A 20,818-nucleotide genomic window follows, 5' to 3' on the forward strand; every position below is an offset into this window, starting at 1 on the left:
ACTGAGTGCTCTCCACCCCCAATTGGAGACCAGCTGCCCCTCCACTCCCACCCTCACCCCCTCACAGCCCGGCCTCTCCTAGTCCAGCCCCGGTTTGGTTGGAACAGGATACACTGCGGCTGCCCATTGGCTGATGAAAGGTGGTTGCCAGCAACAGGAGCCAATGGTAAGCCGCCTTGCCGGGCCTCTGGTGGGGGGCGGGGCAGGTAAGGCTCTGGCACCTGTGGAAGGAGGGTTCTCCCAGTGGATGCTGGGCCCAGGAGGGGGCTCTGTCCCCTATTCCTCCCCTCCCCCCCACCAGGCTGGTTCAGGACCCCCAAGGATGGGGGTACTCTAACCCAAGCCCGCCCCCCCCCCCCATGGTCCTGGTCTGGTCCTCGGAGACAGCTGGGCAAGAACAAAAGCCTACTGTGCCAGGACAAAGGCCCCTTGCCCCCTTCCAAAGCCTTGACTGCACCCCCTCGGGACTGCCGCCATGGAAACTCCCTCCCACATTCGATAATTGCCCCTGTGGGTGCCTGGGGTGCCTGGGACACGAGCCATCGCCAGGACAACAGGGCCGGTTCCGATGCAGGCTGTGTCCCTACAGTGCCCATTCCCGGGTGCCCTGCCTCCCTGGAGGCCCGCCCCTGCAGGGTGGAGGTGGAGAGTGGAGGGTGGAGGGTGGCAGGGCATGGAGGGACTCTGGAGTACTGGGACAAAGCATCTGGACACTTAGATGGTGGAGTATTCAATCTGTTCCTCCCAATGGCTGTGCTGGAACACCGGCCTGGCCACTGGTCAGACCCCTGATTTGGAATGTTCTGGTGACAGGGCCACCGGCTGTAGGCACGCACCTGCTCTTACATATGTTCATATAGCGCTTCTTATGTGCCTGGCCAGGCCCTGGCTCTGGGGCCAACCATCCTGCACCCAAGGAGCCTATGGCCCGGAAGAGAGAACACAGAGGTCCGGATCCAGATCTGCGGAGTTTCCTGGGGGAAACCGAGGCTCAGAAAGGGAGGGAACTTGGCCAAGACCTCGCTGCCCATGGCAGACCCAAGGTTTATCCCTGCCTCCGTACCGGCAGCCGTGAACCTGTCCCCCCTGTAGCTGGGCACCCACCCAGCTCTGTCCTCCTGGGGATGTTTTCTCTCCTCCTCCCACCCACTCCCTAGCCCTGCCCCAGACCCTTGGAATGTGGGGCAGCGGCTGGGCCCCTGTGAGTTAAAGAGAGCTTCCAGGGCCTTCCCTTCCTCCTCCCCACCCCACTAAAGTACCTGTCTGTAGCTTAACAATAACCTAGTCATCTGCAGTTCCCAGAATACTTTCTCAGAGCCCCCCCCCCCCCCGCAGGTAGCACTGATAGCCTCGTTACAAAAGGGGGGGAAGTGGAGGCTGGCGAAGCTGAGTGCCCAGCCCAAGATCACAGTGAGGGGCAGAGCCACTAGGGTACAGGGCTCAGTGAGTTCTAGGCACCTTAGGCTTAAGGCATAGAATGCAGTCTTTGTAGCAGATAGAGTGGGGGGATCTGCTCCTAGAGTCTGCTCGTAAACTCCCTACCCTCCATGGGCTCAGCTCCTCTGCTGGGAGAGTGGGGAAGCAGGAAAGCAGCAATCTCGGCCCTGGGCCCGGGAATCTGTCGTGAGGCTGGGAGGGAGGCCATGGTGACAGTGGGTCCCACTGGCTAGAGACCCTAGGGGCAAATGGTCTCCGGCAGGACTCCTCCAGCTAGGGCTGAGTCACTGCGTTTTCTACTCGGGGAAGCATTTTGTGGGCAGGTGCCATTATCAACCATCTACGTGGGGAGACTGAGCCAGGCAGGGTGTGGGGGGGCGTCCAACCAGAAGAGAACTAGCTCCCTCCTCATGTAAACCCTTACCTGCGCACGTCGTCCTCACAAGACTATGCTAGCCACTAGGACACCTGCACGCTACTTGGGAAAAGATCTGTCTCCTCCAGGCACATGCAGCTCCACGTGGCAGAGGGAAGGTCACCACTGAGCTGGGTACCTTTGTGCAGTGAGCAACCTGCACAACCACACTCAGTAAACCTGGCAGCCCTGGCTCCCGACAAACCTGCTCGGAAAGGGGCTCAGGGAAGGCAAGCCATACTTCTGACAGCACTCAGCCCGCAGGGACTGAAGCTGGGATGGCGCCCGGTGATGTCCACTGGCCTGGGACGGCCCAAGGGACAGGAGTAGGGGCCAAGCAAAAAAGTGGAAGGGCAGGGGCGCCTGGCTGGCTCAGTCGGAAGAGCATGTGACTCTTGATCTCGGGGTCATGAGTTTGAGTTCCACATTGGGTGGAGAGATTACTTAAAAATAAACAAATAAACGGGGGCGCCTGGGTGGCTCAGTCTGTTGAGCGGCCGACTTCAGCTCGGGTCACGATCTCATGATTTGTGAGTTCGAGCCCCCACGTCGGGCTCGCTGCTGTCAGAGAGGAGCCTGCTTCAGATCTTCTGTCCTCCCCCCCACTCCTCCACTCCTCCCCCACTTGCGTGCTGTCTCTCAAAATAACCGAACATTTGAAATAAACAAACTTACTCGTGGAAGGCAGTTGGATCCCCGCCACGGCCCCCATCTTGGGCCGCCACCCACCCCAGGGGTCCCCCCATCCCCACACCATCCGGAAGCCAAACTTGGGCTCCCCGCAGTCCCCACACAGGAAATGCCCTCTTACCCTCTGAGCCTCGCTTGCCTCATCTGTAAGCGGCAGAGACTCTCGTAACTGCCCCCTCACAGGGAGAAGGGAGATACAGCACTCAAAGCCGTCTGCACAGCACAAAGTCAAGACACGCTACGGGGGAGCGCTTACCTTCTGCTAGGTGCCCCCTGCCCTGCCAAGCCTGGGCTAACGTTTGCATCATAATCCCCACTCGAGGATGAAAAACCTGAGTCCGCAGAGGCTGCATGGCTTGTGTTAAAAACAAGAGGCTCGGGGCGCCTGGGTGGCTCAGTCGACTTCAGCTCAGGTCATGATCTCGCAGTCTGTGAGTTCGAGCCCCGTGTGGGGCCCTGTGCTGACAGCTCAGAGCCCGGAGCCTGCTTCAGTTTCTGTGTCTCCCTCTGTCTCTGCCCCTCCCCTGCTCACACTCTTTCTCTCTAAAAAATAAATAAATAAACATTAAAAATTAAAAACAAAAACAAAACAAAAACCCCCCAGAGGCTCAAAATGGAGATGCTTATGCTTAGCCCCACTTTGCCAAACCCAGTCTCAGCTCTCCCAGAAATGAATTTTTTTAATGTGTATTTATTTTTGAGAGAAACAACATGTGCACAAGCAGGGGAGAGGGGGGGGGGGCGGCACAGAGGATTCGAAAGCAGGCTCCACGCTGACAACCGAAAGCCGAGAGCCTGATGTGGGGCTCCACCTCGAGAACTGCGAGATCATAACCTGAGCCCAAGTCGGACACTTAACCGACTGAGCCCCCCCGGAAGCCCCTCAGAAATGGATTCTTAAACCAGGATCGGGAATCACCCGTCAGCACTAGTTGGGCAATGTGCTTGATAGACTTCTGCCGTTCCCTAAAGGAAAGTGATCTTACAAGAACCCACTTTTTTTTGCCCAGTGCAACTTCTTTGCCCTTGCTCCCCTCTGCCCATAAGTCTTCCACTCTGCACAGCCTCTCAGAGCTCCTTTCTATCTGCTAGATGGGATGTTGCCAATTTATGCATCGTTGGATAAAGCCAATAGAATATTTAAAATTTCCTCGGTTGAGTTTCAGTTTTTAACTCTTGTTAACTGCCAAGGCTCGTGCTCCTTGGTGACATCCGTGCCCCACCCCTGCACCCACCAGTGGGATCACAGTGGAGCTCGGGCTACCCGCGCAGCAAGAGAACGGACTTCTCGAGAAGTTCTTGAGGTGTTCTTCTGTGGGTGCTTGGGTGAGTGCACCCGGGCGTCGTGTTGTCTTGGGGAGACTGGGTGTGACCGCTGGCGTCCAGCAGACTTGGGCGAAGCAGATCCTATACACCCCCCTCCCCCCAGTGCTCAGATCCACTGGGAACCCCACAGTTGGGCACCCCCTTCCCTCTTGGCCCCCTGCAGGGCAGAGGGTACCCCAGGAAACTGGGACCGCCCCACTCGTGGGGTCTTCTTACTGATTGGTGCCTACTCTGGCGGGGGCCAGGAGAGGTGAGGCAGGAACCCCACAGATGTACGGGGACCCCTGCCTAACAGGGGCTTCTGAGACGGTCTGCCCTAGGCCAGAGTGCTCTGGCTGAGACACATTGCTGTGGGCTGGATGCGCTAGGGAGCCCAGGACTCTATCCAAGGGCAGGGCTCCAGACTGTGTGCCCCGACTGCTCTCCTGGCCACCCCACCCCCAAAGGCCAAGGGCAGCCCGGCCACAGGTCTCTGCCCTCTCCGGCTTCTCCCTCTCCCTCCGCGCCTCCCTCCCCCTTTCTTCCATCCCTCCTTCATTCCCGGACTTTCTCTCCCTCTGTCCCTCTCTCGGGCTCTCCCCGCCCCTGTCCCGGTTGTGCCTTCTCTTCCCCACAGCCTCGTGTCTGTGACCCTCTCTTCTGACCATCCCCGTCCGTCCGTTGGCACCTGGCCGGCTGTTCCGCTTTGTCCGTCTCTCCCCGGCTCCACCCTGGAGCCCAGGTCCCGGGCTGGGTCGCGGGCGGCGGGGCGATGGGGGATGGGGTGCTGGCTGGGGCCCCGTGCCGCCCCCGCCCCGCACTGGGCACTCCCTCCCGGGGACTGCTATATAAAGCGGCGCCACCCGCTCCCGCCGTGCTGCCACCGCCGCCGCGCCGCCCGCCAAGCCCCGCCGCCGCTGCCGCCGCCCTCCAGGTACCCCGGCTCCTGCCCGCGCCCCGGGGAGAGTCAGGGAGCCCTCCAGGTACCCCGGCTCCTGCCCGCGCCCCGGGGAGAGCCAGGGAGCGGGGGCTGCGGGGGCAGGGGCCTCGGGGACCCAGCGCGCCGCCCGCTGGAAGGGCCCACGACCGCCTGGCTCAGCCCGCGATGTGTGAGCTCAGGGGTGCAGGATCCGTGGGGTCCCGGAGGCCGAAATCTCCCCGCCTCCTTGGGGTGGAGGTGGGGCAGCCTTGGACACCTGTTGTCAGGGACGGGGTGAGGGGGAGGCACCGCGGCGGCCACCTCTCTTCCCGTCTTAGGGGTTGGGCAGTGGGGTACAGACCCTGCTGCCCTGACTCCCGCCTTGGTCTCTCTCCCCTTGTCTCTGCCATTAGTCTGCCAGCCACCCCACCTGTAAGATGGTGAGTATCCTCCGGTGGTTCCCCCCAAAGGCCCAAGCCCCTGGCCAGAGGGAGGGCTCAGAGGGCAGAGTTTGGCATCCAACAGCCTAACCCTGGGGGCACCCCCGTGCAGACGACTGGGGAGTGCGACCAGCTGCACACACCCCTGCTGCCTCCCAGCTCCGTGTGCCAGGCGCTCCCCCATCAGCCCCGGGGATGGGCACTGTTGGTCCCCTTTGGCACGCACCCATTCATCCTGCAACATTTATTGTGCACGTACATCTGTGCACACCATTCTGGGGGTGGGGATGTATCAGTGAACACACAGTCTGGGCTCTCGGGGAGCACACCTTCCAAGAGAAGGCACGAGGCTCCGAATTTGGCACTGGTTAGCTCTGATTCAAGCCCAGGTCTCGGGCCCAGACCTGCCCTCCCGGGGCCACAGCACGCGGTCTCCCCATGACTGTAGTCCAAGCCTCACTGGCATCCTGGGGTGGGACAGGGCAGATGCCAGGCCCCCACAGAGCCCAAAGGAACCTCACGAGGTAGCCCAGCCTGTCCCCCGGAGGACAGGCCCACCTGTGTCCCCCACTGTGTTCACACTGAGCCTCTGAGCAGCCTCCTGTGGGAGTCAGCCAGACTCAGAGAGGGGCAGGGGTGTAAAATTTCACCCAAAGAAAGCATTGCCATGACTCAGAACATCTGTAAAAAGGGCACCGGCTTTTTCCCCTGCCAATGCCTAGCACAGGGCTGGGCACACAGTAGGTCCTCAAGACCTACTTTGATGGCAGTGGACCAGATCCATCGACGTATTTAGGCCTCAGCAGAACTCTGTGATGGCAGGTTACGGACAAGCAGAGAGAAATGCGCAGCTCGAGAGTGATCGCTCGGCTCGTTTGTTCATTTCTTCTTCAGTCAACATTTGTTGAGGAGCTATGGCGTGCCACTGTTTTGTGCACCAGGACTGCCTTGATGAACAAACAGACCAAAACCTCTGGTCCTGTGAACCAAGCTAGGGCGGACCTTGGCGTGGGATGGGGGGGGGGGCAGTGGTCCAGCCAGCAGCACGTTGCTTTCTACCCACCCCTCCCTCCCCGGGGCACTGCACCTGCGGCTTACAAAGCACTCCCACCTGCCTGCTCCTGGGGACAGGCCTTCATCCCCTAATCCGACTCCATCCCCTCCTGGTTCCTAGGACAGCGTCTGCCCCAAACATCACCCACGGTCAGGAGCGTGGCGGGCTTGTACCCTTGGGTGACTTAATGTGTCCTTTGCCCACTCTGCCCGAGACTCACCACTTCTGCCCCTCTCAGCTCTCTCTGGATCCACTGGGTCCCGCGTGGGACTGCCCGCTGGCCTCCAAGGACCTGGGGGAAGAGGAGGGCCCATGGGGAGGAGGCGCTGGCCTGCCACCCCCAGGCTGCTTCTCTGGCTCCTGGCGCCATGACGTGGGCCTGGACTGCAAGGGCTCCCTCGAGGGAGCGGAGGCCCGGGCGTGGACCGTCTACCACTACAGCCTCCTCCAGAGCTGTCTGCAGCAAGCTGGCCTGCCGGAGACCCAGGACCGCAGCCAGGTGCCCCGCACAGGTATCCGAGGGCTCCGTGGAGGGGTGTATCCCTGGGAGGGGGAGGGAGGCACCCTCAGCCCGGCCTGCTTCCCATCCCTGTCAAGGTCAGCCCCTTCCCCCAGGCTCTGTCTGGATCTGAAGCCAGGGAAGCAAAGCCAGTAAACTTTGGGCAGGCAAGTATTGTTTCAAAGGGCATCTGGCACCAGTAAAGCAGAGATCCAGACTTCCCTCGTATCCCAGAAGACCCAGCCATGGGATTTGCAACCCATGTTCTGTGGAGCGAAACCTTCTATAGAAGTGCCTTGGGAGCTGCTAACAGTTGGGACTCAAGACTCCTCCCCTGCTTTATCTGTTTAATATACTAGATGGCCACAAAGGTTTTGTGTGGACAGAGGGGTTCACAGGTAGAAGACATGAAAATCACAGACTGGGCTCTCCTGGGGATCACACACTGGGAAACGGAGACATGGGGGCCCTGGGTCACAGAGAAAGTCAGTGTCAGAGCTCAGGCTAGAACCCAGGTCTCCGGTCACCCAGCCTCCAGTATCTTCCAGGCCAGCTGCAGAGAGAAGGGAGCCACCCTCATGGGGTGGGATGGGCGGGCAGCGCCCCTTCTCTCTCCAGCCTCTTCTCTGTCCTCTCTACTCTTCTCATCCCACTCTGGGAAGGACTTGGGGGCCTAAGAAGAGGGTGGGGCTATGGAACAGGGAAGGGTAGGCAGAAAGATATTGGGGGGGGGAGCCCCTGTTGAGCTTGGCCACATTCTTTCCCCTCCCGAGGCTGCCCTGGTGCGGAGGTGACCTTATGCATTCTGGGATCCCCCAGCACCTTTCTGTCCGTGCTGCTGGAAGGAGGGGTCCAGAGCCCGGGTGAGTGTGTGCCCAAGTTCCCCCACCCCCTCCTGCAGAAAGGGCAGCCCTGCCCTGGCCCGGCCACATCCCAAAATACCCACTGACCCTGGCAACTGCCTGCATTCCACCGGGCCAGCTGCCACGCTCTGAGTGGGGGTGGGTTCTGGGAGCAGCTGCCCCCTACTCCCCGGGGTCCCCGGGCTGGAGGTGGAGGGCTTGGGGGCATTAAGCCTTCCCTGGCCAGCAGCCGTCCCCCTTCTGTCCGCAGGAAACATGCTCCTTTGCCTGTCCCCTGCTTGGCTGATGAAGGTGCCAGCACCTGGGCAGCCGGGCGAGTCGACCCTGCTGGTCTCCAAGGCCGTGAGCTTCTACCCGGGGGGCTTGACATTCCTGGATGACTTTGTCCCCCCACGCCGAGCCACCTACTTCCTGGCGGGCCTGGGGCTGGGACCTGGCCGGGGTCGAGAGGCGGCTGAACTTGCCCGTGACCTGACCTGCCCCACAGGAGCCTCAGCTGAGCTGGCCCGGCTGCTGGAAGACAGGCTGCTGACCAGGAGACTGCTGGCTCAGCAGGGTGGCGTGGCTGTGCCAGCTACCCTGGCTTTCACCTACAAGCCACCAGCACTGCTGCGGGTAGGGGATGCCAGCCCAGGACTACGGCTGGTGGAGCTGAGTGGCAAAGAGGGCCAGGAGACACTGGTGAAGGAGGAAGTGGAGGCCTTTCTGCACTCCGAGGCCTTGGGTGATGCCCTGCAGGTAACAGGTTCCTGCCTCCGAGGTCTGTGCAGATAGATGCCAGCGGGATGGGACCCACGGATGGTTACCAAGTCCTGCTGGGAAGTTGTCCCCAACCTGGGGTCCTGCTGCTGGCCTATCTCTGTGGCGACCCCTTGCCTTCTTACTTTAGTTTACACATTGGATCCTACGTGTGAGCATCCCACCCCATACGTACGTGGGGTGGTAAGGAGGCCCCCCTCCCCTCCCTGTTGCAGGTGGCCGTGAAGCTCAGTGGCTGGCGCTGGCGGGGGCGGCAGGCACTGCGTCTGTACTCGCGAAAGGAGCTGGGCACAGTGGTCGACATGGTGCTGGCATTGCTGGAGAAACTGGAGGAGGAGGAGAGCGTCCTGGTGGAGGCTGTGTGCCCACCTGCCCGGCTGCCCTTCCCAGGTGAGAGCCACCTGGGCCAGCCAGGAGTGGCTGCCGGCTCAGCCTCCTGGCTGCTCTGTGCTGGGCTCAGGCTTCATGTCTTTCCCCAGGCAGTCCCCCACCTGGCCCTGAGCTGGCCGTGCGGATCTGTGCTGTGGTATGTCGGACACAGGGTGACAGGCCCTTGCTGAGCAAGGTGAGTGTGGCCCAGGTTCAGGTCCTGACCCTGCTGCCACAGCCCAGGCCAGCCCAACCCAGCCCAGCTCCAATGAGCTGCTGAGGGCCCCTGGGTAGAGAGGACAAAATCTTTGGGGGGAACCTTGATGGTGTCCTGGAGGACTCCTGGGTCTGAAGCTTTTTCCCTCCCTTTCCTGCACCCTTCCTCCATCAGGAGCTCTGATACTCCATACTAGGCACCAGGGCCCAGGGCTGAATCCTATTCCCAAAGAGCTCTTGCCAACAGAAGGGGCTGACGGAGGGTCCCTGAACCTCCAGTGTCCGGGGCCCTTTAGGAGAGGGCCTCCAAGCTGGGGAACTTAGGGCAGCTTGAGGACCCTCCGGGGAGCGGGGAGCGTAGCTCTGAGCCAAGCGGGGTGGCACGGGCCCCCCGGGGCTCGCAGCAGCAAGTAGGCTTGGAGCCTTCAGGGAACAGAGACCCTAGCTGGGCCCGGAAGCCTGGGTAGACGCCCCTCAGGGTGTAAAGGACCAGATGGGCAGTGGCAGGGGAAAGTGGCTTGTGCAGCGTAAGTCACAAAGGAGGACTGGGTTATTTGAATGCGCGGTGAGAGGTCTGGCCTGGATCTCCGGGCACCGGGCACCGGGGTAGGAGTGCAGGGGCGGGGATGGGGGAGCAGTGTCAGTCCTGGGAGGGCTGCTCTCGGACCCACACCCTCAGCCACACCCTGCCCAGGTGGTGTGCAGTGTGGGCCGTGAGGACCGGCCTCTGCGGCACCGGAGCTCCTTGCCACAGACGCTGGAGGTGGCACTGGCCCGGTGCGGCCTGGGTGAGGCGACGCAGGTGGCGGTCGTGCGGCGGCGCGTCAAGGCAGCGGCCGAGGCCGCGCTGGCCGCCGTGCTGGCCCTGGAGGCCGGCCTGAGCGCTGAGCAGCGCGGCGGGCGCCGGGCCCGCACAGACTTCCTCGGTGAGCGCGGGCGGCCCGGGCCGGGGGCGGGGGTCGAGGCGGGAGGGCAGGCGGCGCTGAGCCCGCGTCCTCCCACCCCGGCCCAGGCGTAGACTTCGCGCTGACTGTGGCAGACCGCGCGCTGACCCCCGTAGCCCTGGAGCTGAACGGCGGCCTGTGTCTGGAGGCGTGCGGTGCGCTCGAAGGGCTGTGGGCCGCGCAGCGCTCGCAGCCGGCGGCCCGGGAGGCCGCGGCCGCGCCGCTCGTGGAGACCATGCTGCGACGCTCGGCGCACTGCCTCATGGAGGGCAAGCAGCTGCTGCTGATCGGCGCGGGCGGCGTCAGCAAGAAGTTCGTGTGGGAGGCGGCGCGCGACTACGGGCTCAAGGTGGGCGGGGCCGGGCCTGACCCCCGGGCCTCCGTGGAGGTGGAGGCGGTGCCCTGGGCGCGGGGGCGGGGCCAGCACCGCTAGGGGCGGAGCCTGAGCCGGGCGTGTCCGCTGGGGGCTTTAGAGCCCAGGAGTAGGCCAAGATTAGAAGTCTAAACTTTTTGGCCTCTGGCCACGTTCTGCTCCAGCCGGGTGTAAGAGGTCCCCCGGGAGGGCATAGAGCCTTTCGGGGCAAAAAGAAACCAGCGTTGAAGGGCTGGAGGGGGTGGGGGGAGGGGGTCATTCAGTGTTAGTACCAGAACCGGGACCCCGAATGCCAGGCTGAGGAGCCCGGCCCTATGCTGCAGGAAGGGCAGACCCTTCGAGGTTGGATTCCCGAGGGCGTGAGGAGAGTGCTGGGGACCAGCTTACACATCGCGAATCAGATTCAGAGCAGTGGCCTCACATCACAGAATCCGGGGCCATGCAGGCGGCGCAGACATTCTTATCTGCACTGAACAGATAAAACAGAGGCCAAATGTCTAGGTTCTTTGTGGCCCTAATCTACCACAGTAGCCTCCTCTTCCCTCTTCCGCAGTACAACGCGCCCTAGGAAATTCTCCCCCCGGCCATTCCCACGTCTTTTCACTCCCTGCCTTGCACACGGTGTTCTCCACTTGGAATGTCCACTCCTCCCGCCGCCTAGTGTTACTGTGCAGACAGCCACCCTCCCCTCTCTTCAGGAGCTGTCTCTGCCCTGGTTACCCGCTGCTTTGTGTCTGTGTTCCCCCAGCGGGCAGTGAGATTTGGGGCACAGGGCCCCACTGGATTCCTTTGTGGGCACCCCCTGAGGGTCAGAACTCTTTGGGTGAATGATGGCTAAGAACATGATGCCCAAAGCCACCAGACCACCTGTCCCAACCCTAACCCTGGTGGTTCCCCTACAAGCTCTGGTCAGAGTGAGAATGAGCCCAGCAGCCCTCTCTCTCTCTCTCTCTCTCTCTCTCTCTCTCTCTCTCTCTTTGCTCCAGCCCCTGCCCACTCAGATCACACCCTTTCCCTCCTGCCATCTTTCCTCTGGCTGATTCTTACTCAGCTCCCGACCGAAGTTTTGCCTCCTTTGAGATGCCTTCCTTCCCCTTCAGGCTGGGTTAAGTGTGTTATCTCTGCACCTTCCTTTGAGTCAGTCATCAACAGATGTTTTTTTGAGCACTTAGAACCGGTGATTCCGTCGCCTCTGAGGGCCAGAACCACGTTCGTGGCCCCATCCCATCTCCCCAGCGTCCGGCAGAGGCTGACCTGGGTGTGTTGCCCTCTGGTGGTTTCTGCAGCTGCACCTAGTGGAGTCGGATCCCAACCACTTTGCATCCCAACTGGTGCAGACTTTCATCCACTTTGATGTGACAGAGCACCGGAGGGACGAAGAGAATGCGCGGCTGCTGGCGGAACTGGTGCGGGCACGTGGCCTGCAGCTCGATGGCTGTTTCTCCTACTGGGACGACTGCCTAGTACTCACGGCCTTGCTCTGCCAGGAGCTGGGTCTGCCCTGCAGCCCCCCGGCTGCCATGCGCCTGGCCAAGCAGAAGAGCTGCACCCAGCTGCACCTGTTGCGCTGCCATGGCCCACCCTGGCCCGCGCCCTCCCTCCATGCCGTGCCCTGCTGCCCGCTGGAGAGTGAGGCCGATGTGGAGAGGGCCGTCCACCAGGTGCCCCTGCCGGGTGTCATGAAGCTGGAGTTTGGGGCAGGCGCAGTGGGTGTGCGGCTGGTGGAGGACGCACCGCAGTGCCACGAACACTTTTCCCGGATCACCCGCGACCTGCAGGGTGAGGCCGACCACCCCGGCATCGGGCTGGGCTGGGGGAATGCCATGCTGCTGATGGAGTTCATTGAGGGCACCGAGCACGACGTGGATCTGGTGGTCTATGGTGGGCGACTGTTGGCCGCCTTCGTCTCCGACAATGGCCCCACGAGGCTGCCTGGCTTCACTGAGACGGCGGCCTGCATGCCCACTGGGCTGGCACCGGAGCAGGAGGCACAGCTGGTGCAGGCAGCCTTCCGCTGTTGCCTGGGCTGCGGGCTGCTGGATGGGGTCTTCAACGTGGAGCTCAAGCTCACCAGGGCCGGGCCGAAACTCATCGAGATCAACCCTCGGATGGGTGGCTTCTACCTGAGAGACTGGATCCTGGAGCTCTATGGTGTGGACCTGCTGTTGGCTGCAGCTATGGTGGCCTGTGGCCTGCGGCCTGCCTTGCCCAGCCACCCACGCGCCCGTGGCCACCTGGTGGGCGTCATGTGCCTGGCTTCCCAGCACCTTCAGGCTCTGAGTTCCACCGCCAGCCGTGAGACCCTGCAGGCTCTTCATGACCAAGGCCTGCTGCGCTTCAATTTGCTGGAGGAGGTCCTGGTGCCTGGTGAATACGAGGAGCCCTACTGCAGTGTGGCTTGTGCTGGGCCCAGCCTGGCTGAGGCTCGTCTCCGCCTGCTGGGCCTCTGCCAGGGTCTGGGCATCGATGGGCCCCACTACCCTGTTGCCCACTTCCTGTCCCACTTCAAATAGTGCCTCTCTTCCTATAGCCCTGCCCCAATTCTGGCCTGGCTCACTCGGAGGCCTCAGGTCTGTTCCAGAGTGGCAGGGCCATTTGACATTAAGGCATCCTGGCTTGAGGGCCACGAAAGAAAGTCTCTTGGGGGGGGCCGCTGGCCCCTTTTGCTGTTAGTCCAGCCCAAAGGCCCCAATCCTGTCCCCAGACTCTAGCCTTGGAGAAGCAACAGCAGCTGCACACACACACACACACACACACACACACACGCACACCTGCCCCAGGGAGGTGAGAGAGGCCCAAACTTAGCCCATCGTTGTCATCCCTCCAGGTCTTCCTCTCTTCCTGCAGCCTACAGGAAGACAAACGCTGGCTGGCCCCTGGCCTTGGACAAATCCTATGAAAACCTGAGACTAAACCCTGTCCTCTTCCTCTCACCCCTCATTTAGCAAATTCCAGGATCTCTCTAGAGCCTGCTGACAACTTTCGGCAGTGCCCGGCCTGCCTCATTTGGCCTGAGCGGTAGAAGCAGGTGGCCTGGGGTCAGCAGTGACCGTCTCCTCTCCAGGCAGACACTACTGCCCCATTCTACAGATGAGGAAACAGGCCCAGGGAGGAACAACCATTGCCTCAAGGTCATACCACAGTAGATAGAGGTTCAAGGGACGAGATATAAGATTCAGGTTCCCACTTCTACTAAGCCTCATGTGCCCACTCAGCTTCTAAACCCCACTCACCTCCCCGCCCTCACTCATATGTGGCCTTAAGACGAGTGAACGCCTTCTCCCATGCAGCATGCACCTTCTCCACCAAGCTTTGGTGCTTTGGCCTCTGGCATAACTAGCATTGGCAGAGGAGAGGCTACACTCGCTTCCTAATTCAGGGGAGGCTGTTTTAATAACTCTGCTTCTGTACAGCACAGGAGCCGTGGCCAGCTCCACAAGCATCCCTCTCCAAATAAAGGCTTCTAGACTAATGAAGTATCTGGTATCTGGTTCTTGTGACTTGGACAACACCTCTCGGGTTCAGCTAGATGGGAGGTGGGGAAGGGAGGAGGGAGAGGTGGCTACGGGATACCTGTAGCATCTGGAGCGAAGGATAAAACACCACACCGGCCGGGCCTCTGGGTTGACCATGAGCGGGGGCCTGCCATGGTCACCCACAACGGGACCCAAACCTGAGAGTCTGTGGAGGGTGGGATTTCAACAGAGGGCCACATCCAACCAGATAAAACCTCCTCCAGCCTGGAGACTCCTGAGTTCTGTCCATCTGAGTTCATATTTCACCTCCCCATCCACCTGGAATGCACATCCGGACAGCCTCCAGCAATCAGACCTCCAGCAATCCAGGACCTGGTGTGGCCCAAATTCACGTCCCACCCCCCCATCCCCCCCGCCCAGAACCCCAACAAGAATCCATGCCCAAATCTAAAGTCACAGACCCGGTTTGGTGTATTCATTCATTCATTCATTCATTCATTCTTTTAACCAAGTTTTATTAAGCACCTATTCTGTACCAGTAGCAAAATTAAGAAATGTACTTAAATTGGCATGGGAGCAAACTTCAACACAAGCCCGTATTTACGGGTGGATCAATGAGACCCAAATCCTTTCTGGCAAGAAGCTGGCAAAAAAGCCCAGCCTGACCTGGGCGTGGAGCCGTCGTCACCCAGTATATGCTTTGACTTGCAGGGTCCTCGAGTCAGGTGGCACGTTAAGGGGACTGAGATGCAGCTACCTCTCTTTCAGGACCGAACAGAGAGACGCGACCTGCCTTTCGCCACCCAGCCAGCACCCAGCCACCCAGCCACGCAGCCAGCGCACGGCTTGAACGGGGCTGGGAGTTAAGTTTACAGCCATACCTGCCTGTGCCTCTGTCCCAGGCACACTCAAACTCTCCCCAGAACCAAGATGAGCGCCTTCCAGGTAGCCCTTGTCCGGTGCCGCCCCGGAGGAACAGTGCTGGCAAGACTGAGAAGGTCCCGCCCAAGAGGGTTAAGCCGGCTCCCGAGAGGCCTTGCGCTGGGCGCCATCTTTTCTCTCCTCCTTGACTAAGCGGGCCTGGGGGAGGGAGGGGGCAGCTCCCTACGTCATCGGCGCGCGCCGCCGCGGCCTGGGTCGCGGAGTGATGATGTACACAGTACCCTCCGCCCCCCGGACTGTCAGTCCGAGCGCGGCCGAGCAAGGGCCGAGGGGCCCGCCGGGCCGGCGCCGCTATGGCGGCCGTGTTTGACCTGGACCTGGAGACGGAGGAAGGCAGCGAGGGCGAGCCAGAGGTCAGCCCCTCGGTGAGTGGTCCTCCTGGGCGCGGCTCGATCCCGGAGCCGATCCCACCCCCTAGGCGGTGGAATGGCGCTGGCTTCCCCCCAGCCGGTGTCTCAGATCCCGGCCCCCATTAAGTTCTGACCCATCCTCACCCACCCTGACCTGTCTTCCAGGTCCCCAGCCCTCCCCCTGGTTCTCCCTTTTCTGCCCTCGGCCTCTCCTCCCCAGTGCTGGCCCGTCGCCCCCTAGCTCCCATTCCTGACCCCCTCCTCTCCCGGGCCAAGTAGTCCAGCTTGAGGGGGAGGGCTCCTGGTACCTTCCTTGGCTCTTACCCCTCGGTTTCTCACAGGACGTGTGGCCCCATGGCGAGTTGAGGGCGGCTGGCCTGGAGTGAGTGCGGGTTGTGTTGGGGGGGGGGGGCGGTGTGCAGGGAGGGAAAGGGCTGGGGCGAACTGGAGCCTTGCCCCCATTAACCTCTTGCGTCAATAGGCCTGTGGGACACTGCGAGGAGGTGGAGTTAACGGAGACCAGTGTGAACCTGGGCCCCGAGCGCATCGGGCCCCACTGCTTTGAGCTGCTGCGTGTGCTGGGCAAGGGGGGCTATGGCAAGGTACTGGCCCTTCTCCCCTGCTGGTCTCCCTGCCTCAGTCTCGCAGCAGCAGAGGGTCTCAAAACAAATTAGACTTGTAGATCACTAGAGCCTCTGTAGCTCTCTGGGGTAAAAACATAAAGGAGGGAAAGGCAAATCCTCCCAGAGTCTGCCCCGACCTCTTTCCTGCCCCACCCTTGGGTGGGCCTTGGCCTCTCGCTCTCAAGGCCGGGGCTTTAGGGTGGAGCTTTGTGAAGGCAGGCTATGGAGAGGGAGGTTAATCCTGTCTCCCCTGCCCTACAGGTGTTCCAAGTTCGAAAGGTGCAGGGCACCAATTTGGGAAAAATATATGCCATGAAAGTCCTGAGGAAGGTGAGTCATTTGTTCAGCCAGCAAGTCCTTACTCGGTGGCTGCCATTCCCCACGCACTCTTCCAGGCTTTGGGAAGACACTAGTGAACGTGATGGTGGAAACGGTGCCAGTCTTGGGCATTTGCCAGCTTATTGTCCATTGCGGTTATATGATTGTATAGTAGTTCTCGCCTATGGGCTGTTTCGCCTCCCAGGGGACATGTGGCAATTTCCACATTTTTGAGTCACAGCTGGAGAGGGTGCCCCTGGCATCCAGTAGGTAGAGGCCCGGGACGCTGTTAAACATCCTCCGATGTACAAGACGGCGCCCACGACAAAGAATTACCTGCCCCAAATGCCATCCGTGCCGAAGTGGAGATATACCCCTAGAGGATAAATCAGTCCTTGAGAAGGATGACCGTCATTAGCGGGATTGTGAAGAAATACAATGGAGTGAGACAGGGTGGCGGAAGGGTAATGGCTGCAGGGACTAAAGGAGCCCGAGGCACCCACCTTCTGACCGTGATCCCCGCCTCTTCAGGCCAAAATTGTGCGCAACGCCAAGGACACAGCACACACGCGGGCTGAACGGAACATTCTAGAGTCAGTGAAGCACCCCTTCATTGTGGAACTTGCCTATGCCTTCCAGACCGGTGGCAAACTCTACCTCATCCTCGAGTGCCTCAGTGGTATGAGCGCGGGCCCAGCGGGGGAACCAGGGCCAGGGAACCAGCCAGGAAGCACTGGGAACTCTGGGGAAGCCCGCAGAGATGTGGTGTGTAGAATGGCTAGGGGGCCCCCACACTCATCCATCCGTCTGTCCATCCATCCCTTCATCCGTCCGCCCGTCCGTCCGTCCATCCATCCATCCATCCATCCATTCATTCAGCAAACGTCTGTCCAGCACCTCTTGTGTCCCTCCCCTGTATTGGGGGTAGACGGGAACAGTGGCAGTTCGTACAGAAACCCAGGGGCTTGTTTTGTCCACATCCACCACCCCTTCATGTCCTGCTCCTCTCTCCCGGGTGCCCTGTGTCCCATCAGGTCCCAGATCCAGCTGGTTCATCCTTGGCAGTGTCCTCCATCATCTCCACTCTCTTGAGGGGAGGGCATGAGTCACAGTTGTTTCCAAACCGGGCCTGAGGCCTTCAGCTCACCCTCTTCCTAATGTCTCCTCCACGAACTCCCAGGGTGCTCGTCGTGCCGGCATGCAATTGTCCCCAACACTCACAGTCATGGCTCCTTGTAACTGCTCAGATCAGCCTGGCCTCCTTGGCCTGGTGCCCCCTGCTGGCCACGAAGTGGTGGGGCCTGACCCCTCCCCCTGTCCCATCTGCACCAGATGGGCCCTGTGAGCTCCAGTATCTGTGTCTGTCTCAGCGTCCCCTTAATTCTCATTGCTACCGTGGGCTGTGTCCCCTCACATTGGGAGTAATTTTGCCGCCTCTGTGAGATTTTTTGGGTTAAGCTCTTGGAGCTGTTGCCTCAGTCTGGCATGTTAGAGCACCTGTGTGCATGTCTGTCTCCCCATTAGACTGAGCGTCCTGAGGGCAATGGCTGGGTCTCTTCATCTCTGTGTCCCCAGCTTCACCCAGCACAGGGCCAGACACCGAGTAGGCGTCGGTAGATGTTTGCTGAATTGAATTGAATCCCCACGGCAGCTCTGTGAGGCAGGTAGGGCCGGAATTATGAGTCCCACTCTCCCCAAGAAGAAACCAAGATTCAGAGCGCGAAGGCACTTGCTCCCAGCACACAGCTGCTGACGTGTTTGTGTCGCAGGCGGTGAGCTCTTCACGCATCTGGAGCGAGAGGGCATCTTCCTGGAAGACACGGCCTGGTAGGTATTACTTCTTGCCTCTCCTGAGGGGCTCCAGGGATCCCCTCTCCCCAGAGAAAGCCCCACCCCTACCTTTGCCTTCACCCTGTCCTGTCTCTGCAGTTTCTACCTGGCAGAGATCACGCTGGCCCTGGGCCATCTGCACTCCCAAGGCATCATCTACCGGGACCTCAAACCTGAGAACATCATGCTCAGCAGCCAGGGTGCGCATGCGCGCGTGCACCCTGCCCCCCGCAGCTGCGAGGCGGGTCAGAATCTGCCGGGAGGGCCGAGGAGCACCGTGCAGTGAGCCAGGGCCCTGACCACCCTCTCCAACATCTTCCCCAGGCCACATCAAACTGACAGACTTTGGACTCTGCAAGGAGTCGATCCATGAGGGCGCCGTCACCCACACCTTCTGTGGCACCATTGAGTACATGTGGGTGGTAGCTGGCTGGGACCAGGGGTGGGGAGAACTGCCAGGAAAGGCCTGGCCGGGCTGATGGTTTCACCCGTCCCCTCAGGGCCCCTGAGATTCTGGTGCGCAGTGGCCACAACCGGGCGGTGGACTGGTGGAGCCTGGGGGCCCTGATGTACGACATGCTCACTGGATCGGCAAGTCCAGCCTCCTTGGGAGGAGGGGAGGGGGGACAGGGGTGGGAGGGGGTCCCCATCCCGGCCAGGGGCAGGGCCTGGGGTGAAGCCCGCAAGTCTCCTCTCACCGTCTGCTTTCTCCAGCCACCCTTCACTGCGGAGAACCGGAAGAAAACCATGGACAAGATCATCAAAGGGAAGCTGACACTGCCCCCCTACCTCACCCCGGATGCCCGGGACCTCGTCAAAAAGGTGGGCTCCGGGGGCGCCTGGGGGCGCTCAGTCAGTTAAGCGTCCAGACTCTTGATTTCAGCTCAGGTCATGATCTTACGGTTCATGAGTTCGAGCCCCAGTGCAGAGCCTGCTTGGGATTCTCTTTCTCTCTCTCAGAATAAATGAATAAACTTAAAAAAAAAAAAAAGGGGGGGGGGTGTTGGGCTCCCTCCTGCCCCTGGTCCAGCCTCCATGTCTTCTAGGCCCCGTACGGGGTCCTCTGGGCTGTGCGACACCCCCACTTGTGCAGTATGCCTTTGGGATGAAGCGGCACCTGCTTTGGGTTCCAAGACACCGAGCTTGTGCCTTAGCTCTGTTGTAGACCAGCTGCTGACCCTGTACACATTTGTAGTCCAAGTTCTCATCAGCCAAAGAAAACATTCATGATGAGCTAGCTGCTCTCCCATCACGAAGGCAATCATTAGGGATAAAAGTGGGAAGGGTGGGTTTGGAGACTGGATCCCTGCTGGAGTGCCCTGGAGTGATCCCGGTGACCAGGTGCCTTAACGAAGGCTTCAGGGCAGAGGGCCCATTGGACCAAGTTTGGAAGTCCTAGGGTGGCCCGTAGGTGGAGACCCAACTCCAGAGGCCTTCTCCCTCCTCCACCCTTCCCCGCCCCAGCCAGCCCCCAGGAACACAGGGGAACACACAGTCAGTGTCTATCCCCCAGACCCTCACCCTCTGCCCTCGCCCCGCAGTTTCTGAAGCGGAATCCCAGCCAACGGATGGGTGGCGGCCCAGGAGACGCTGCTGATGTGCAGGTGGGTCTGGGACCATCAGGAGAGGGCGGGGCTGAGCCCCCAAAGGACAGGGGGCAGGCAGGGCCTTAGGGCAGACGGAGTTACTGAGGGAGCCGAAGAGGGTGAAATGGTGGTGTTTGGGGGCACTCTACCCACAGAGACACCCCTTCTTCCGACACATTAATTGGGATGACCTCCTGGCTCGCCGCGTAGACCCCCCTTTCAGGCCCTGTCTGGTGAGTAGAGGTCCCACCGGACTGGGGGCAGGTGGAGGGCCCATCTTGGACGCTCCCTGACCCCTCCTCCCCATTCGGGTCGCTCACAGCAGTCAGAGGAGGACGTGAGCCAGTTTGACATCCACTTCACACGGCAGACGCCAGTGGACAGTCCAGATGATACGGCCCTCAGTGAGAGCGCCAACCAGGCCTTCCTGGTGAGGTCCTTTGTGGCCCGAGGGTTATGGGGACACGGGAAGGATTGTGGCTAAGGAGTGGGGGATGCTGAGCGTTGCCCAGCCCTGCCTTGCACCTCCTTCCCAGGGCTTCACGTACGTGGCACCCTCCGTCCTGGACAGCAGCAAGGAGGGCTTCTCCTTCCAGCCCAAGCTACGCTCCCCCAGGCGCCTGAACAGCAGCCCCCGGACCCCGGTCAGGTACCACAGGGCAGAAGGGAGGGTGTAGCTGGAGCAGGAGGCCAGTTCTAGCTTTGGCTCTGCCCCGTCCACCCCAGGGCTGCCTTGGCTGAATCTCAGTGCTAGCCTCTGCTTTGTCATCTACCACCGGGGACCCCTCGTGGCACAGGCTGCCTGGCTGGGCACCTGACCTCATAGTCCGTGTGCCCAGGCAGGTGGGGAGGTTGGCCCTCTGACCCCAGTGCCGGTAGGTGCTGACTCAGCCTTGGTTTTCCCTGCAGCCCCCTGAAATTCTCACCCTTTGAGGGATTCCGGCCCAGCCCTGGCCCATTGGAGCCCACGGAGTCCCCTCTACCTCCTCTCCTGCCACCACCACCGCCACCCTCGAGCTCTGCCCCCCTCCCCATCCGACCCCCCTCAGGGACCAAGAAGTCTAAGAGGGGCCGTGGGCGCCCTGGGCGCTAGGAGGACGGATGGCTGTGAGGGCAAGCGGGACCCTGGGCCAGTTCCAGAGGCCTGGAGGTGTGTCCAAGAGTACAGGAGTGAGTGTGTGTGAGAGTGTGTCTCTGTTGGGGGTGGCTGTGCCCCTGGACCATGCCCACAGAGGGCCACAGGCTGTGGCTGTCAGTGGAATGGCCTTGCCGCCCAGCTGGCCTCCTGCAGTTGAGCTGTGCCCTTAGCGAATTAAAATATTGAATCATGGCACTGACCTGGCTCTTGAACTTGGATTTCTGGGGGCAGGAGTGGGTGGGGTGGCGCCGGGAGGAGCCCCTGCTAAGAGA

General features: G+C 61.0%; 2 protein-coding genes across 12 annotated transcripts; both read left to right on the forward strand.

The window, feature by feature from the left end:
* The first annotated feature begins 54 nt into the window (after nucleotides 1-54).
* On the forward strand, nucleotides 55-13,759 carry CARNS1 (carnosine synthase 1). 3 transcript variants are annotated; one of them, XM_043581773.1, is made up of 12 exons: nucleotides 55-166; nucleotides 3,781-3,868; nucleotides 4,485-4,830; nucleotides 5,180-5,206; nucleotides 6,499-6,772; nucleotides 7,533-7,622; nucleotides 7,873-8,360; nucleotides 8,597-8,771; nucleotides 8,861-8,946; nucleotides 9,661-9,892; nucleotides 9,979-10,259; nucleotides 11,570-13,759. In XM_043581773.1, exons 3-12 carry the CDS (start codon nucleotides 4,627-4,629, stop codon nucleotides 12,794-12,796), a joined length of 3,084 nt encoding a protein of 1,027 aa, XP_043437708.1. In that variant the 5' UTR covers nucleotides 55-166; nucleotides 3,781-3,868; nucleotides 4,485-4,626; the 3' UTR covers nucleotides 12,797-13,759. The 3 variants fall into 3 exon arrangements, with proteins under 3 accessions (XP_043437708.1, XP_043437709.1, XP_043437711.1); XM_043581774.1 differs by having other exon boundaries at nucleotides 3,781-4,781; XM_043581776.1 differs by lacking the exons at nucleotides 55-166; nucleotides 3,781-3,868; nucleotides 4,485-4,830; nucleotides 5,180-5,206; nucleotides 6,499-6,772 and adding an exon at nucleotides 6,781-7,157.
* A 1,139-nt stretch (nucleotides 13,760-14,898) lies between these two features.
* Nucleotides 14,899-20,745, forward strand: RPS6KB2 (ribosomal protein S6 kinase B2). 9 transcript variants are annotated; one of them, XM_043581789.1, is made up of 15 exons: nucleotides 14,899-15,066; nucleotides 15,393-15,433; nucleotides 15,533-15,653; nucleotides 15,936-16,004; nucleotides 16,524-16,671; nucleotides 17,762-17,819; nucleotides 17,922-18,022; nucleotides 18,147-18,237; nucleotides 18,323-18,413; nucleotides 18,537-18,644; nucleotides 19,364-19,426; nucleotides 19,564-19,641; nucleotides 19,731-19,838; nucleotides 19,945-20,057; nucleotides 20,318-20,745. In XM_043581789.1, exons 1-15 carry the CDS (start codon nucleotides 14,995-14,997, stop codon nucleotides 20,499-20,501), a joined length of 1,446 nt encoding a protein of 481 aa, XP_043437724.1. In that variant the 5' UTR covers nucleotides 14,899-14,994; the 3' UTR covers nucleotides 20,502-20,745. The 9 variants fall into 9 exon arrangements, with proteins under 9 accessions (XP_043437724.1, XP_043437720.1, XP_043437726.1 ...); XM_043581788.1 differs by having other exon boundaries at nucleotides 14,921-15,066; nucleotides 19,921-20,057; XM_043581790.1 differs by having other exon boundaries at nucleotides 14,922-15,066; nucleotides 19,734-19,838.
* Nucleotides 20,746-20,818: the final 73 nt, after the last annotated feature.

This window comes from Prionailurus bengalensis, chromosome D1 (assembly GCF_016509475.1).
Source record: "Prionailurus bengalensis isolate Pbe53 chromosome D1, Fcat_Pben_1.1_paternal_pri, whole genome shotgun sequence".
Lineage (NCBI taxonomy): Eukaryota > Metazoa > Chordata > Mammalia > Carnivora > Felidae > Prionailurus > Prionailurus bengalensis.

Coding starts and splice junctions, on each gene's coding strand:
- RPS6KB2 (XM_043581783.1), top strand. CDS start 14,995: ATGGCGGCCGTGTTTGACCTGGACCTGGAGACGGAGGAAGGCAGCGAG. Junction 15,434..15,532: donor TTGAGGGCGGCTGGCCTGGA/GTGAGTGCGGGT, acceptor TTGCGTCAATAG/GCCTGTGGGACACTGCGAGG. Junction 18,645..19,363: donor CCCGGGACCTCGTCAAAAAG/GTGGGCTCCGGG, acceptor CTCGCCCCGCAG/TTTCTGAAGCGGAATCCCAG.
- CARNS1 (XM_043581773.1), top strand. CDS start 4,627: ATGGGGTGCTGGCTGGGGCCCCGTGCCGCCCCCGCCCCGCACTGGGCA. Junction 9,893..9,978: donor GGCCCGCACAGACTTCCTCG/GTGAGCGCGGGC, acceptor ACCCCGGCCCAG/GCGTAGACTTCGCGCTGACT. Junction 10,260..11,569: donor CGCGCGACTACGGGCTCAAG/GTGGGCGGGGCC, acceptor TGGTTTCTGCAG/CTGCACCTAGTGGAGTCGGA.